At 36.2% G+C, this 19,290-nt stretch overlaps 1 protein-coding gene across 1 annotated transcript in view; it reads left to right on the top strand.

Annotated features, from left to right (window-relative positions):
• Positions 1-17,467, top strand: part of CCDC83 (coiled-coil domain containing 83) — a gene marked incomplete at its 5' end in the record, with an annotated part of 61,074 nt that extends 43,607 nt beyond the window's left edge. The window contains 4 exons of the mRNA XM_079105616.1: positions 7,269-7,390; positions 11,349-11,428; positions 11,993-12,192; positions 14,641-17,467. Of these exons, the coding sequence (XP_078961742.1) occupies positions 7,269-7,390; positions 11,349-11,428; positions 11,993-12,192; positions 14,641-14,802 (564 nt within the window). The 3' untranslated portion in view covers positions 14,803-17,467. The remainder of the gene's footprint in view (positions 1-7,268; positions 7,391-11,348; positions 11,429-11,992; positions 12,193-14,640) is intronic.
• Positions 17,468-19,290: the final 1,823 nt, after the last annotated feature.

Here is a 19,290-nt window from a genome sequence, read left to right on the forward strand (position 1 = left end):
ACTCCCCGAGGAAATCTTGAGTGCTCCTTCCCCAATGTTCTTTTGTTTTACTGAATTCTTGTTAAATATATTGAAATCATCTGATTTTGCATCTTAATAAACAGAGCTGGCTCTGTCTTTTCAATTATATATCCATGGCACCTGATAAATAATTTGTGCCTATTAAGTAGCTATTGAATGAATGAATGTTAACAAATATAGACATATTTATTTTTAAATTTTTTTAGTTGTAGATGGACATGATATCTTTATTTATTTATATGTGGTGCTGAGAATCAAACCCAATGCCTCATAAGTGCTACATGAGTGGTCTATCACTGAGTCACAACCCCAGCCCCTAGACATATTTATTGAAGGATGAATCACATATATATAGCTGAGATCCTGGATGAAGGAAAAAGTTATGTTAAAATCTTTGTGAATTGTTTATGTTGTGGTTCAAGATAATATGGGGTAGAGTTGTAGCTCAGTGGTAAGAGCACTTACCTGGCATGTGTGAGGCACTGGATTCAATCTTCAGCATCACATTAATAATAATAATAATAATAATAATAATAATAATAATAATTAAATAAAAGAAAAAGGTATTGTGTCCATCTACAATTTTAAAAAGGTGACATACTGCATCCTATGTCTCCTAAGGTCCACTGAAATAAAATTATAGAAATATAAAAAGAATCCCTTCTACAAAGAGAGTGGGAGGAGTTAATTAGAAAGTGGGTTTCAATAATTTTCTGAAAGACAAAAAGCAGATATGAAAGCATGTTGAATAAAACTGGCAGATAACATTTGGTCCAGATGTTACAAGAGTGCTACAGAGAATGTGCAAAAACTCAGCCTGCTTTTGGAAAACTGAGGGGTTCTCTGCTTGGAGTCTGTGTGTACCATGAATGGAATGGAAGCTGTGTGTACAGGAATGGAAACTGAAGCAGAAAAGAAGAGTTACATGATGATCTCCATCAGCAGGCATCCACCAGGACCTGCTTCTGAAGGCTGTCCTCAGAGAACACTGAGAGAATTATCTGAAAAAAGCTAAGGTTTCTAATGTAGCCATTAGACATTTCTATGCAAAAAATTCTTCCTATCATGGCATTTAAGACTCTGCAATCTAGCTTTCAAATCTGACATTTGAGGTGGAACTGCCACTGAGATGCAGATTTTCGTAAAAACCCTCATAGGAAGACCATCACGTTCCAGGTTGAACCCCCCAGATACTATAGAAAATTAAGAACCAAGATCTAGGATAAAGAAGGAAGTCCTCCTGATCAGCAAAGACTGATCTTTTCTGGTAAGCAACTGGAAGATGAATGTACTTTGTCTGACTACAACATTCAGGAGTCCACCTTCCATCTTATGCTGAGTTTTTGTGGTGGTGCTAAGGCAAGGAAGAAGTCTTATACCATTCCCAAGAGGAATAAGCATAAGAGAAAGAAGGTTAAGTAGTTGGTTGTCCTGAAATACTGTAAGGGGGATGGACATGGCAAAATACGTCGCCTTCACCAGGGGTAAATGTGGGGCTGGAATTCTTATGGCCAGCCATTTTGACAGCCATTATTATGGCAAGTGTTGTCTGACTTACTTCAACAAACCAAAAGACAAGTAATGTGTATGAGTTAATAAAAGACATGAACTAACAACAACAACAAAAAAGTCCACAATCTAGTATCCTATTCTTGCCTCTCATCCTAGAATAAACTGTGTCAGTTCACCTGCCCTGATGTCCCATAAACTGAGTCCCTGAGTTCATGCTCCCAATCAGAGGAAAAATTTGTTATGAAAACAGACTACTTAACACAGTGGTAGAGAAAGTCCACTTCATTCTCCAGACCTTCCTTAAATATGAAGAGACAACCAAGGACCATCAAGCATATGAATACAACCAATACGAGAGAAGAGAAAAAACAAGTGAACTAACATTAACAAAGTAAAAGCCAAACAATAACAGAAACTGTCCCTGAGAAAGGTAGAAAATTCAAGGAATCAAAAAGATCTTTTATTAGTGTCAAGAAATCTGATAAGCTATTTTATTTAGAAAATGAGATACTTTAAGGTAAAAATAATCAAATAAAAAACAAAACAAAAAATAACAGAACAATCTCTCAGAATGGGAAAGACAAAACTGGGCACGACAAAACCGGGCACAGTGACACACACCTGTAGTCCCAACAACTTGGGAGGCTGAGGCAGGAGGATTGCAAGTTCAAGACCAGCACCAACAACTTATTGAGGCTCTAAGCAACTTAGCAAGACCCTGTCTCAAAAAACTAAAAAATGAAAGGGGGTTGAGAATGTGGCTCAGTGGTTAAGAGCCCCTGGGTTCAAACCACAGTACCAAAAAAATAATAATCAAAAATAAAAAAGTGGTGGTAGTGGATAAGACAGAGTACTAATGTAAGATGTACAATATCCAAGGGCTAATTCCAGAAATGAAAAGGAAAGGAAAGGAAATCATGAATGAAATAATAGAAAATTTCTGGTGCTAAAAAAGGACATGAGTTTTCAGAACATCAAGAACAAAGGGAAAATCCTAAACATTTCTGGCAGAAGCTTGTAGGGGTGGAGAGGAAATTAACTGCAAAGGAATAAGAACCAAATGGCATGCAGTTTTTCAATAGCAAAGTGCAGATGGAAAATTATTTCCAACTTGGTATTCTATGCTCAGTTAAGTTAGATTAAGGGCAAAATAAAGCTATTTTCAGAAAAGCAAGAGCTCAGAATATTCACTCCTCTATCTTTCTTAGGAATTTACTTAAATAATGCACTTCAGCAAAACAAGACAGTAAACGGAGCAAGAGAAAAACAGGAAACAATGTACTTCCCAGTATACCAGGGAAGAAATGTCTGAATGATAATTGTCTTGCAGGCCTAAAAAGCATCCAGATTGAAACTGTTCTCACTTCCTCTAGGCCCCAAACCCACATAATCCACAACCAGCTGTGCAAGTCCACCTAAATGCATCACAGACATCTCCAGCCCCTATACTGAATTCATCTTCCCCTTCCAACAAACACTCTCCTCATGCTATGTGTCCTAGTTAAGGATCCCACCATTATCCAGTTACCCAAGTCAGAAACTTGGGAGTGCCTTAGAAATGTCCTTTCACTTCCCATATCCAGAAGGCCTCTTCATTCTAGCAGGTCAGGTTTGTGACCACCTCTCCTTTATTTTTTTTTGCATTGCCCTCGTATACACCCACTGTCTTTTACACAGATCTTTCAATTGCATCTTACCCAGTTTTCCTTCCCCTGGATCAGACACTTCCCTTTTCTTCTTCACGTTACCCTAGATACCTTTCTAAAACATCTTAGTCTTCTGCTTAAAAACTTTCCATTACAGGTTTTCCAGTCAGTCCAGAGGTGCCAGGGAGCATGGAAGGGGGTCTCCAGGAGAAGTTAGTCTTTCCCCGAATTGCATGCAGACAGGTTTAGACTCTACCTTGTGGGTAACAGAATCAGTGAACTCTTTAACAGCCTGAGTGTTTCCGGATTCTGGGGACAGTGGTAACTTAGGCTTTAGTCGCTCTTTTGTTCCCCAAAGTTCCCTTTACATGACATACAAGGTAACCACCTAATTTGTTTTTAATTACTGTCTATGAAGTAAACATCACTACTTTTTGAGAGACTTCACTTCGAACTACATGCAGGTCGTAGTGAACCAATCTTTTCTGATTCTCCAATGTACATCTTCATAATTAACTTGTGTGTATGCTCAGCTCTGAACCCACGGTTTTATTTGCCTGCCAAATATTTCCAGACAGATATTCCAAAGGCACTTCAAATTCAACATATCCATGACTGGACTCACTAAATTCATCCTTAAATTTAGCTTCTCCTCTTTCCTTTTCCCTGTCCTCTATTTGAGTAGTGAGTGAGTCTAGGAAAAAAGGAATTAAAATAATTTATATGCTCTTTATGGTAGTGACAACTATCTTTAAATTTCCTTTGTAAAGTCATGGTGAGTCAGGTATGGTGGCACATGCCTAATCCTAGCTACTCAGGAAGCTGAGGCACGGGGATTGGATTTCAAGTTCAAGAACAGCCTGGGGAATATAGCAAGGCCCTGTTTCAAAATAAAAAATAAAAAGTACTAGGGATGTAGCCCAGTGGTAAAGTACCCAGGGTTCAATCCTAGTACCCAAGTAAATAAGTAAATAAATGAAATAAAGATAAAGTCATGGTGAATAGAGATTCATAATATCCCCCCCAAACCCATCAGGATACCTCTCCAATTTAAAGCAGGCATTAATAATTTTTTAAAAAATTCAAGGTAGGCTTAATAAAGAGTATTAGGGATTAATTTAGTTCTTATAATATTCTTAAATATAACAGCAACTATCCTATAATAAATTTTCAACTTTTAATAAGATGTTATAGATCTTAGGTTTAGGGGAAATTACTATGAAAGTTATATTTGATAAGAAAGGATTAGTGCCTTGGCTCTTCCTGCCAAAGGCACAAATTATGTTTTGCTTTGTTTTATTTTTTACTTTTCATAATTCAATGGAAATAAAAGACAGAAAAATATCAAATTTAGTTGAATCACTAGCAAAAAGAGGTTGGTAATAAAGGACAAATCATTTTAAGGAAATTCAATAGATTTAATTTCTCATTAGTTCAATAAATATTCATTTCAATATTATTAAATTTATTCATAAAATTAATGAGAACTATTTCCAGTTATAAATATTATCATAAGAATTAAAAACTGGAAACAGAACAATATATGTCAATTTCTTTGAGGAAGGTTTAGAATGAGTAACAAAGGATATTTAATAATGGAACTTCTGGAAATATTTCTCCATTGAACTATTTTTCAACAGTAACCAAAAACTTAGGTCGCCCCATGGGAAGGATACAGAGATGCCCTATTGCATGATTTTCATTATCTGGTTTTATTTAGCTTGCTTATGAGGAAAATGATAATTGGAATTTCCTAACAACTTAGACTAACTTAACAAATGAAAAGCTAGAGAAACTAGACAGAGAAATTCTGGGAAATTAGCAATCAGAATGTCAAGGCTAAGTAAATCTTTCAGAAGAAAATTTCAAGAATTTATGTTTTATTCAAGATCCTAGGTCCCTGACTTATATAATAATTTTAACTAAATTATCTTTCCCAATTTCTAATTTCTAAATACATTTCTTAAGTATTTGGGGACAATTAGTATTTCACTTTTTCCTCCTTTTCACTGTCTTATCCCAGAAATCTGAAGGTACTTATATGACTATGAAAAGGAACCAGTTTAAATTTTCCTAACATTTCAGAAGGCAGAGAGGGAGACAGAAATTGATGAGAACATTACTGAGAACTTTAAAGAGGAAGGTGATGTTGTGGATATCTTTAGCCTGAAAGACTGGATGTAACTCCCCCAAAAGGACCTCATTCCCAACTTTGGAAAGAGACCAAGAACTATGTGTGCTGCCTCCCAAACATGCAAAGCCCTTAGGTCAAACATTTCCAAATGTTCTATTATTTTTCTCTGCTTACAATCTTTAACTCTGTTTCTTATCCTTTGACATTTTAAAATCATAAACTTCTCCTTAATGCATTCAAGCTTGTAATCGAGTTAATTATCTCTCAACATATGAGATCCTTGAATATCAACCCCTGGCTTTGTTATTTAGTATTATGAACTTAAATGATTTTGCTAAATTGTTTGATGCAGGATATAACACATGCTTTTTTTTCTAACTCAAAGCCACCAACAGTGTTTGAGTCTTTTCTGACACTGGCATTACTTTATAACTATTTGTGATTTTGTTTATGGGATTATGAACTGTCTTGAGGGAAGGAGTCATGACTTACCTTTGTATCTTTCTACTTCTAGCTCAGATCCTTGTCTATAGAAGATTTCATATATTTAATAAATGACTTATGTGATAGAGCTATGCATGTGGAAATATGCCAAATGCTTCAAGATTCAATTAGATCTTCACTTAGATCCTAGTGACAAAGCAGACTGTGTTAGTCATTTTCTTCCAGGTACTCATCTCAGTTGTACTCTGCAAGTCTTGACAAAAAACTGTGTATCTAAACCCTTCACCTTCATTGTTTCATCTCTTTCCCTCAAAACTCACATTACTGCCTCCTACTTGTCTTCCTGCTATCCTCCTCAGCCAACCACTTTCTATTTATACTCTTAGTTCTAATTCTGATTCTTCCCCATGAACACCTCCTGGAATGGCATCTATATAGTTCATACCACTATCAAGCCTTCTTTAGTCAAAATATACCAAAATATACTTCTTAAGGACTGATGAAAATTCAATCAACAGAACTGCCAACTTTTGTTCATATTTTATTTCTTCAATAAACATTCTCTAAGCTTGTTGTGTCCAGCATTTACCTGCCATCACGTGGAGGATAAAAACTAGGCTCATTAACTTTATTTGACCCTATTTGTCTTCTTCCTCTCCTGCTTCTCCCTGTCACTTTGTACATATCCACATCAAAATAATTGTGCCTTTGCATATGGTTGTTCCTTCTTCCTAGAAAGCAACTTCTTTTGTCTGTCTGAGGGATCCCTACTTGGTTTCAAGATCTGGATTAGATGTTATCTCTGTGAATTCTCCCTGTCTGAACACCTGACAAATAGGATACATCTCTCTCCTCCCACAGCAGCAGGACAGCGTCCATTATGGTTTTATCACATTGATTTCTGTTTTTATCTCCATTTTCTCACTAGGCTAAGAGATCCTAGAAAGCTATTGTTATCTTGTTCCTTTGTTTCCAATGTATAATATTGTTTCTGGCACATAGGAGGCATATAATAAAATTGAATGAATGAACCAATAGTATTTCATCTATCTAACAGTTTCCAGAATTACCCCAGCACTTAGAACATAATTGTTTTATAGGGGCTGATAGAAAGGTCTGTGCTTCATTTTTTAAATACTATAATATAGCATTTTCCCCAGTATTATCAGTTTTCATTGTATTGTTTATAATTACCCTTAGATTCTTGTTTAGCCTTTTTATTAATCTCTGCCTCTAGCTTTTATATAAGTTCAGCAATATTTCTAAAGTTAGAAAAAGACAAATTCTGCTTCCTGTAATAGCTACCTAACCATGAAATAAGTTCTGATAATGACCTAGAAAAGAATCCTACCTATTCCTTCTTACAGAAGAAGGATAAAGCAAACCCATAAATAAATAATATATGATAGACCTTCCCCTCAAGCACATGCACTTTCAAGAATTGAATTTGCTATAGAAGTCCTTACAGAACTAAATAAGTATCAATAACAAGTTTCTTCTTCTGACAACAGATTGCAATTCACAGGAAGGAAGTTGAAGAATTAGAAAATATTATTCAAAAACTGGAAGAAGAAAATTTGGTGCTTATTGATCAACTATTCAACTGTAGACTTGTGGATCTCAAAATACCCAGGTGAAAGTCATTAACATATCTAGAAAGTGTTTGGTAAACATTTGTCATCTGTAAAAGGTTTTGGTTTTTTAAAGATAATTTAAATTTTCAGTGCTTCAGTCAGACTGCAATAGTCAAAAAGAACTTACAAAATGGCCACGATGAAGGTGTAAGATTATCGCTATTAACCATTGATTGGTACAGTGTAAACTTTGACTTATTTCTTCTACTAGTGCACTATAGTCACAACAAGAAACACAACCATGAACATCACAACTGTCAACCTTCAGAAGCCTACAGGCCCACAGAAAAGGCCAGAATTAAACGCATAGCACAGAAGCAGAAAATGTATGAGGTGTAAGTTTAGCACAGAAAGGCGTGTGGGGAAGATCAACTCTCTTGAAGCTTTTTGGAAGTATTCTGTCCTTCTGGGTACCTCAGAATTATTTCCTCTGACAAAATAGTCAAATTACTTTGGAAGTGAAGAAAACAGCCTGGCATTTCCAAGTCACATTTATTCTTGTACTGGAAACCAATATATACCAAATATATATATGTGTGTGTGTGTGTGTGTGTTATATATATATTATGACTTTGTGTTTGTTTTTAAGTTAGCTATTTTTCTTAACTGACCAATAAAAGGTGTGTGGGGGGGGGGTCCTGGAATATGGAATTAAAATTCAAAGTGACTTTCATTCTTTTATTATTTGGGTAGTGAGAAACAAGTTGTCTAAATTGTAGTATCTTTAGGAAGATACTACATGTGTGAGTATAGGAGATAAATGTTTAGATCTAGAAATTAGATATTAAGCTGAATATGATAGAAAAACCAAGAAAAAAATTTCTTCCAAGTATTTCCCTATGCTTGTGTGATTTGGAAAAAATATCATCTGATATATGATGAAGTGTTTGTTATTACGAACTTCCTATTTCATTCCAGGAAAGGTGGGTACAGGCAAGTTGTGGGTTCCTTATTTTGCAGGCTAAGTTATGGGGTGACAGGATATAAGATTAGAGAAATTGGGAGATAGTGTGATTCCTTTATAGGCTGCAAGCTGGATAGGGGAAGACAGAGAAGAGGCCACTGCCTCCCTTCCACAATTGTTTGCTTCTCCAGGAAAAGTAAATACCAAAGTAGATAATGTAGAAGGTGAGGCTGAATGAATCACTAGACATCTGTACTTCCAGTCTGAGCTATTGTCCTGTGCGCCCTTAAGGGGTAAGTAAGTGCCTTTGTTGTTCTCCAGTAGGCCATGTTTCTGTGATCAGGTCATCTGTTGCGAGTGTGTGTCTTCTAACCACTGTTATACCTGCTGATGACTATCCTGTTTTCTGAACTGGCCAAACCTTAGGAGGGAGCTACTATCTAAACTGCCAGCTCCACTTTTCTGCTTTAATAAATGCAGTCTGGTATATTTGATTTTTTGCCGACATGAACATAAAGTAGTAATAATCGTAACAGAGGGAATTCTTTCATTCACCAGAGAGGACTTGGCAAGGACAGAAAGGGATGTGTGATTTTTTTTTGCCAGTGCTGGCTCTCAAACCCAGGGCTTTCACTGCACATGCTAGACCAAGTGCTGTCACTGAGCCACGTTACCAGCTCAGATGTGAAACATTTAATGGGGATTTTCATTAATTTTTTGGGCCCTTGAGCCCTATTCTCTGTCTTCTCCATGAAAATCTTCAGTATAATCCATATTGTTCACCAATGTATTAGGGATTTGTTTTCTTTAGTGGGAAACATGGAATTCTTAGTCTTGCTTCCAAGTTGGAAGAGATCAGATCAATGTCTTTTGAAGGGAAAAGAAATATCTTAGATGATATTTATAAGAACTGGGCTAGGTGTCCCCAGTATGTGCTTCCATAGCACCTTGCACTTTTCCTTTTTTTTTGTGGTGCTGGGGATTGAAACCAGGGCCTTGTGCTTGTGAGGCAAGCACTCTACCAACTGAGCTGTGTCCCCAGCCTTGCACTTTTCCTTTGTGACCAGATTTGATCATTATTATTTAGTGTCTGCTTCCTTGCTGGATTGTAAACTCCCTGACGCAATGGTTCAGAACACTTCAGAAAGATCTACGTTAAAAAAACAGGGAATGTGGGCTAGGGATATAGTTCAGTTGGTAGAGTGCTTGCCTTGCAAGCACAATGCCTTGGGTTCAATCCCCAGCACCACACACACACACACACACACACACACACACACACAAAATGACAATAATAAAATAAAAATAAAAAGGACTCGGGATGTAACTCAGTAGTTAAGTGCTGGGTTCAATCCCCAGTATCCTCCCCAACACACACAAAACACAGGGAATGTGTAAAATTCTCCACTATCTGATAGACTTCTTAATCAAGGATTATCTGAGAGTATTCAGAAATCTTTACGATACCCCATTCCAAGTCAAAGAAACATATTTTATGATAAATGCCCTTTCCACCTCTTTTTTGGGAAGTTGTCCCCTATAATTCTAGTAGAGTGATTCTAAATAAACATGAACTGGGCTGGTAATGCAGCTCAGTGGCAGAGCACTTGCCTAGCATGTGCAAGCCCATGGGTTCAATCCCCAGCATGGCAAAAAAAGAAAAAAAAAATTTACATGACATGAACGGTCCCCAGAGGACACATAAAAAGTTCTATTTTCCTGTTTGGATAAGGAATGGGCTATTTTGCTTAATAGAGTCACTACATTTCTGATGCAGAGCTCCCCAAGTCTCTTTCCATCAGAACTCACATGGAACATCACAGTATTTGTTTGATACACTGGGTTAAACAGATGTGGCAAGTGTCAACCAGAGGTGACTGCCCTGGGACACCAGTACCAGAGGGCTGAGATTTAAGTGGGCCAATACCTAACAGTAACTTAATATAATAATATCTTTTAAAATATTTTCTGTATCATTAACTATCAAGTGTTGTTGCCCTATAGTGGTACACAAGTGACAATAAAATAATTGAGAGAAAGCTTTATTTATAAAGGTTATGACATTTAGTAAGATCTTAATTATTCAAAATGGTAAAGTCAGGAAAGAATTCTATAGCCTCAGACATATCTAGCTGCAGGTCAGAGCTATACATGAAACTAATCTACTAGACTGTCTTTAGAAGGTTTTACATATGTAATGTAATAACAGTATTCGCTAGAGCCATAAGTGTCTGGATGGCACTTTATTTATGTTCTTTAAATAACTGAAAGTCCCGAATTTAGGGGATTTACTTTGGTTGCTGTGATGCTAAGCATAAGTGGTCTGTACATCTGCAAAGGTCTCATTGCTTCATGCTGTTTTCAGGCAAACCCCATGGAAATGCCATACAGAGCTTTCAAGGCATCATATTTTCTTATTGAAAATTCAGTGGGCATTCTGAAAAGGAGAGCACAGAGTTAAATACATGCACAGAGAGGTGCAGCAGTATACACACCTCAATCCACTGGGCTTGTAGCCAAAACATGTAACTCAGTGAAAGCCAGGACCCAGATGGCATCTGGCTTCCTATGGTTTTCTTCAGCTCCATTCTATCCCATTCAGGCCACTGTCATTCCTTATCTGAATTCTTACAAGAGTAACCTAACTGGTGTTACGTTTATTCTTGTTTCTGGAACTTTAAATGTGTTATCCTCTTTTCTTACAATGCTCTTCCCTCACTCTCTGCTCTTCCCTGGTGAACTTCTGGCTCTTCAAGACTCAGCTCAGGTTTTATGTCCTATAGGAAAACTTCCCTCCCCACTAGGCTAACTCAGATGCTGCTTCTTTCTGCTGTGCAGCATTCTCACACTATGTCAATTACCCAGCTTGGTACAAACTATCTCTCTAAAATACTGTATGACTGCCTGTCACCCCACTGTGCCCTATGCCTAAGGTTAAAAACTATGTTTTATTTTCTGTGTGTCTCCAGCACCCAGGAGAAAAATTGACACTAGGGAGCACATAATACAATATTTACTGACTGAAAGTCTGTTTTTCTTATTTGTTCTTTTAGGCGACTGTATCTTACTCAAGCCGCTGGGCAGGAATTGCCACCTGAAGAAATGCCTTTGGAATTTGCAGAACTATCTACAGGTATTATTTTGTCACAATGGTGTTGACATGTGTTTTTCTTTCAATTTAAAAAACAGTTATTAAGTATGTATTATGGGCAGCAACCTACACACAAGAAAGCTATTCAGGGAATAGATACAGGCCAGCTCCTCTGGATTTCTCACTTCTTGTAATGTTTGAACTAATAGGTCTCCTTCTCTAATGGCATTTTCTAGTCAAATTCACCATATTTCACAATGATTTAAATAGATGCTAATGGAGAGTGAGGGGGTATTGCCTACACTGACACAGTGGGGTTGCCAATTTAGCCAACCAAAATGCCAACACACACACACACACACACACACACACACACACACACACACACACACACAGATTCCCAAGGGATTACTGTAACTTATTAGCTAACAGAAGGAAATACGATTTAAGAGTTCCTTAAAATGGCCTCCCCCTTACTTTAATCCATACATTTTCCATTTCTAATGCTCAAAGTTCTTTTAAATTAAAAATGTGACAAGGGATGTATTGCTTTTTATTTTTGTCAGTTCAAAATATATACTTAAGTAATATTTGCATTCATCCCAGAAGAGAAGACAAAATTGCAACCCACAGAAAGTACAGACATGTTCAGCTCATCATTTGGGAGCAGTCTTCTCCATCTCAGTCATGAAGATAGTACCAGTGATGCCCAGCATCTGAAGATCAGTGAAGAGGACACCTTATGCACAGAGTTTGGGGACTCTCATTTGAAATATTTACTATATGAAGATGAGCGGGATTTCAGGGTAAGTTTCAGGAGAATAAAAATTTGACTACTAGGAGAATGTTGTTTTATTAATGGAGAAAATTAAAGCATGTATAATGAATCCTACTTGCAATTCTTAGTAAAACGGGCCCATCATTCACATCTCTCATTGGATACTATTTTTACTCCTACTTTTGGCCAATTTGCTTACATATATTAATTTATAGACATTTGTTAATAGAATACATTGTAAGTTATCTAATGCCACATAACAAATTATCCTCATAGTGGTTTAGAACAATAATTATTCTCTTTCAGGGGTTCTGTTAGTTAGGAATTCAGGAAGTGTACCACTGGACAGTTCTCACTTAGGTCCTTGGGCAGTTGTACACATATGTTGGCTAGGGCTACAGTCAGCTGAAGGCTTGTTATGGAAGAATGATCCACTACCAAGGTGGATTACTTACATGGCTAAAAAGCTGATGCTGGCTAAACTAGGCCTCAGTTCCTCTGCATAAGGGCCTCTCCACAGGCTGCCTCGAATATCCCTTTGTTATGATGTTTCGTTTCTCCTACCCCAAGCAGTCACATAAGAAAAAAGCTGCAATGTTTTATATGACTTAGCCTTGGAAATCATATACTATCATTTCCATCATATTCTATTGTTGATGTATATTATTTCTATCAAGGGAAAGGAACATAGCTATTACATCTTAACGGAGGAGGGTCACCCGCATTTTAAGAACATCATGGGTGGGGGGGAGGACATATATTAGGCATCATTGTAAAGTATAAAATTTCACATATACCATTAGTTGAAGCCTGGAGTATCAAGGTTTTTAATTTGAAATTTTCTTTCTGGTTACCCCCATTGTCATTCCTTGCTATTTTCCTTCTTGGTTCCACCAAAAAGTTAAAAGATCTTCTGGAACTTTAAAGTCCATAGAGAAAGAAGGATGCATAAAAGCAAAAGAAATAAACCATTATTTTAATTTTAATTATAATTTAGTGCTGCTTCTATCAAGTGACCATTTGAAAACTAAAACTTAGGGACTGGGAATGTAGATTGGTGGTAAAACACTTGCCTCACATGCTTGAGGCTCTAGGTTTGATTCCCAGCACCACCAAAAAGATTGAAGTTTTAGCCTACCATTCAAATTCCTCCAGGTGGATCTTGGAATCATGATTTCTGGTATGTCATGATGATCTCTGGCAGCAGATAATTGTTTATAAAATCCCCGAATTGGGGCTTGTGGCTGGAGATATGGCTCAGTGGTAGAGTGCTTACCTAGTATGCACAAGGTCCTGAGCTCAGTCTCCCCTCCCGCACAGGGGGAAAATTCCAAAGGCATTCTTACTGTTCATGAGTTTGTTGTATGTCCAAATTATACCATCACTGTATGTAACATGGTAGACCTCCTATCTTACATTTATAGTAGCTCTATAATTATATATTTCAACACCTAAATGCAACCATACTCATTTTTGAGAGATAAATGCTGCTTCCTTTTTTCATTCAACCTAAATTCAAATAAATAATGAGAACCTCATTTCATGCTTTTGTTAGATGCCTGGGAATTTACAGGGCAAAACAAGTCTCAAAGATGCCTGTTTAGTAGGCCCAACCCCCAGATTGCTTACAGGTTCATAGAAAAACAAATAAGAACACCAATTACCATATAAGAGGAAATGTATCTCCTGTATCTGTCTCTCTGACCAGTCTATGTGCTTACTATTGCACTGCAGCGCTTGATACAGGGCCCGGCACATAAGGACACTCCGGAAAGGTTTGCTAAAGTGTTAAAGGAATTGAAAAGCAAGGGTTAAAGTTGGGAGGTTTCCAAAAGGAAAAGGATGTTGGGTAGTGCCTGAGCTGGTTCAACATCATTTTGGGTTAGCTATGGAATGTCATATAAACTAGTTTTCTAATTCTGCTTGTTGACATCTAAGATCAATTTGGCAAATGGCAAGTTCTATTTACATAATATTCAACTATCCTAGGAAAACAGTAAAGCACATGGAAGTTGTTCAATATTAGGATATTTAAAATGTTATTTCCAGAATCTTCCCCTTGGTTCTTGAATAATACAGAAAAGTTTGTTGTGGCTATATCCTAGTCAGTTGAGAGCTATGTATATGTGGCCAATACTCTTTCACCAATTAAAGTGTCTGCAGAGGATTTATCTCCCCTCTCTAGCCAGTACCCCACCCACCTCAATTCCCTGTGAGACAAGAATACCAGCCTTGTTGCTTGCTTTTCAGGAGATCTTGCCTACTATAACCTACCTGGTATATAAGCTTACAAAGTGTTTTTTTGTGAGTTTTCTTTTTTTCAATAATGGTTCTCATATTTCATGTGTTACATAGCATTCTGGTAATCAGGAGGGCAATGGAATCTTCCAGTTAAAGGCCAACTATAATAAAGAAAATCTAATCTTTCAGCATTAACTTGTCAGATAACCACTCTTCTTTTATCTCATCACCATAGGATTATGTAAACTTGGGTCCTCTGGCTGTGAAGCTCATGAGTGTGGAAAGCAAGAAAATGCCTATTCATTTTCAAGAAAAGGAGAGTCCAGTCAAATTCTATGAAGATGTTAGTTGCCCAGAAAGTCGCATCACTTATAAGATGATGAAGTCTTTTCTCTAAGATTGAAAGTTGAGAAGTAAAAACTTTTCCTTATAAATGCTTTTGGAATTGAAGTATACCAGTTGCCCATTTTATTTGGTTACACTTTGGTCCATTTTTAAACTTATTTCTAAAGATCATAATTGTATTTGAAATCAGTTTCAAGTATTCAGTTATTTATTTGCATGGTCTGAATGACAAAAATGAAAGTACACTTTGTATTTCTACATTGAAGTACTGAGAACTATGACTGAATTCAGGGTAGTCTCTGAAGTTCCTTTCCACTTAAAAATTCACTGATTAACCTATGACTCCAATATGAAATAGTTAAATTAGAAATGTTTCTAATAAAAATTTAGAGGTTTACATAGCATTGATATACATCTTTCCTTGTCAGGGTGCTGAGAAGCCAGTCTATAATTCAAGTCTAATCTTTAACCCTACTTAAAATAAATATTAAACATGTAGATACAAATAAATGAGGGTGTGAATTTATTTTGTAAAAATAATCCATTAATAAGGAGATCTCCCCGTCACCACCTATATAAAGTCCAAACTGCTGAGTCCCTACTTAATGCAATCACCACTTCCTTCTGTGGGTACCATAAGTCATAGGTAAAATGACGTCAGCACTCTTTGGATCATCAAAACTAGATACCAACACCAAGTGCCATGTTTCTGTAATCCTTAGTGATGTAAAAGACAAGCCCCTTCAGTCATCAATGGGGGAATGTTATAAAAAATATTGACTGGTTCAGTTTCCTAACACCCCTGGAGGGGGTGGGTACTACCAATACCAACTGAATACCATTAAGCATTTTATTCAATCCCCATTGTGTTCAGTGTTTCCTGTCCTTTCCTACTCTCTTCCAAGTAGCCCCCTAAAATAACAGTAAACAAATACCACTGTTGAAAGTTACCTTTATTCTGTGGTCTTGACTGGCACCTGACCTTGACTGATGCCTGGTTCTTCTCACCAAATCTCACTTCTGTAGCCCTCAAGTGGAAGGTATTTATTCTTGTATTCCTCCACATTTTGTAGTGTCCATATGATTTCACCAGCTCAATGCCTCCTCCAGACTATTCTGCAAATCTCACATGAAAACACTCCTTTTGAAGTTGTGTATACATGTAACCCTCTACCACTGAGACAGTAAAGGATAGGCAGTCGAGAGTAGGGAAGGGACAGTAAAGGCTGACAAGAGGGCAAGTGTAAGAAAAGTCATTTTAACATGCCCAGACATGTTATAAAATAGTTCCTGTTTCTCAAAAGGCATGTTTCCATCTCAGGAGAGCAACTTGTAATTTGGCCCCTGCACCTGCTATGGTATAATTGAAATATCAAGAACCAATCAAGGGAAGATAACTATGGTATAAAAAGTGAAATCAAAAAGAAAATACAGGAAGTGAAAGATCACTTCAATAGAGTCTTGACAGAAAATCAAGCAGCAATCCTCGAAATGAAGGAATCAATACAGCAAATTATAAATTCAATGGAAAGCATCACCAACAGACATTTGGAAGACAGAACTTTAGGAAATGAAGACAAAATATTTCATAATGAAAATAAAGTTGACCATGCAGAGAAGATGGTAAGAATCCATGAACAGAACTTCCAAGAAATATGGGATAACATGAAAAGACCAAATTTAAGAATTATTGGGATAGATAAAGAAGCAGAGATACAAATCAAAGGAATGCACAATCTTTTCAATGACATAATATCAGAAAATCTCCCAAATCTAAAGAATGAAATGGAAAATCAAATATAGGAGGCTTACGGGACCCCAAATGTATAAAATTACAGCAGACCCACAGCAAGATACATTATAATGAGAATGACTAAAATACAGAATAAGGATAAACTCAAAGGCCATGAGAGAAAAAAAAGCAAATTATGTATACGGGAAAACCAATTCAGATCTCAACTGATTTCTCAACCCAGACCCCTCAAAGCTAGGAGGTCATGGAACAACATATTTCAAGCTCTGAAAGAAAATGGATGCCAACCAAGAATTTTATATCCAGCAAGTTCAGATTTGAAAATGAAATAAAAACCCTCCATGATAAACAAAAGTCAAACACTTAGAAAGCCTGCACTGTAGAACATTCTCAATAAAATATTCCATGAAGATGAAGTGAAAAAACAAAACAAAACAAAACAAAACAAAACAAAAACAAAGTGGAAACCCAAAAAAGGGAGGAACTTCAGTAAAGGAATAGTCAAAGGAGAAACTAAATCAAATTAAAAGCCAGAAATAAACCAAAATGACCAGGAACACAAGTAATAACGTTGAATATTAATGGTCTAAACTCATCAATCAAAAGACACAGACTTGCAGATTGGATTAAAAATAACAAGGCCAACAATATGCCATTCCCATGAGACTCACCTCATAGGCAGACACCCACAGACTGAAGGTGAAAGGTGGGAAAAAAACATATCACTCATATGGATCGTGTAAACAAGCAGGACTTTCCATCCTCATATCAGATGAAGTGGACTGCAAGCCAAGTTAATCAGAAGGGACAAAGGTCATTTCATTCTACTGAAGGGAATGACACATCAACAAGACATAACAATTGTAAATATTTATGCCCAAACAATGGAGCATCGACGTACATAAAACTCTTCTCAATTTCAAGAATCAAATAGAACACAATAATACTGGGTGACTTTCACACACCTCTCTCACCACTGGATAGATCCTCCAAACAAGAACTAAAAAAGTATAGAATAATTTAGACTTAACAGACATATGTAGAATATTTCATCAATGAGCAAATACACTTTTTTATTGGCAGCAGGTGGATCCTTCTCCAAAATAGACCATATCTTAGGTCACAAAGCAACTCTTAGTAAATAGAGAAAAATGGAGATAATACACTGCATTCTATCAGATCATAAAGGACTGAAATTAGAAATCAACAATAAAATAAAAAATAGAAGCCACCCTAACACATGGAGACTAAATAATACACTACTGCATGATGAATGGACAGTAGAAGAAATCGAGGATGAAATGAAAAAATACTTAGAGGCAAATGAGAATACTGATACAACATACCAAAATCTCTGGGACACTATGAAGGCAGTTCTAAGAGGAAAGTTCATTGCATTGAGCTCATTTATTAAAAGAATAAAAAGTCAACAAATAACCTAACATTACATCTCAAAGTCCTAGAAAAAGAAAAACAAATCAACACCAAAAACAGAAAACAGGAAATAATTAAAAGCAGAGCTGAAATCAATGAAATTGAAACAAAAGAAACAATTCAAAAAATTGACAAAAAGTTGGTTCTTTGAAAAAAAAAAACCAACAAAATTGATATACCCCTAGTTACATTAACAAAGAGAAAAAGAAAAAAAAAACCCAAATTACTAAAATTTGTGATAAAAAAGGAAATACCACAATGAACACAACTGAAATACAGAAGATAATTAGGAATTATTTTGAAAAGTTATAGTCCAACAAAATAGAAAATATTGAAGACATCAACAAATTTCTAGAGACATATGACCTACCCTAAACTGAATCAGGAGGTCATAAGCGATTTAAACAGAACAATTTTAAGTAATAAAATAGAAAACAGCATCAAAAGTCTACCAATTAATAAAAGTTCAGGGCCAGATGGAGTCTCAGCCAAGTTCTATGAGGTCTTCAAAGAAGAATTAACATCAATACTCCTCGAATTATTCCATGAATTAGAATTCTATGAAGCAAATATCACCCTGATACCAAAACCATATAAAGACACATCAAGGAAAGAAAACTTCAGACCAATAGCCCAGATGAATGTAGATGCAAAAATTCTCAATAAAATCCTGACAAATCGCATACAAAAACATATTAAAGAGATAGTGCACCATGATCAGGTGGGTTTCATTCCCAGGAATGCAGGGTTGGTTCAACATATGGAAATCAATAAACATAATTTGTCATATCAATAGGCTTAAAAACAAGAATCATATGATCATCTCAATAGATACAGAAAAAGCACTTGACAAAATACAGCACCTTCATGTTCAAAATACTAGAAAAACTAGGGATAGTAGGAACATACTTCAACATTGTAAAAGCCATATATGCTAAACCTAAGGCCAACAACTTAGTTCTAAATGGAGAAAAATTGAAAGCATTCCCTGTAAAAACTGGAACAAGACAAGGTTGCCCTCTTTCACCACTTTTATTCAACACTGTCATTGAAACTCTAGCCAGAGTAATTAGGAAGAAGGAAGAAATTAAAGGTATACAAGTAGGTAAAGAAGAACTCAAATTATTACTATTTGCCAATGACATGATCCTATATTTAGAAGATTCAAAAAATTCAACCAAAAAACTTCTAAAACTAATAAATGCATTCAGTAGAGTAACGATATAAAATCAATACTCATAAATCAAATGTATTCCTATACATCAGTAATAAATCCACTGAAAGAGAAATAAAGCAAACCACCCCATTCATAGTAACCTCAAAAAAAACAAAACAAAACAAAAAAAAAAACAA

This window comes from Sciurus vulgaris, assembly GCF_902686455.1.
Source record: "Sciurus vulgaris genome assembly, chromosome: 11".
In the NCBI taxonomy this organism is placed as follows: Eukaryota; Metazoa; Chordata; class Mammalia; order Rodentia; family Sciuridae; genus Sciurus; species Sciurus vulgaris.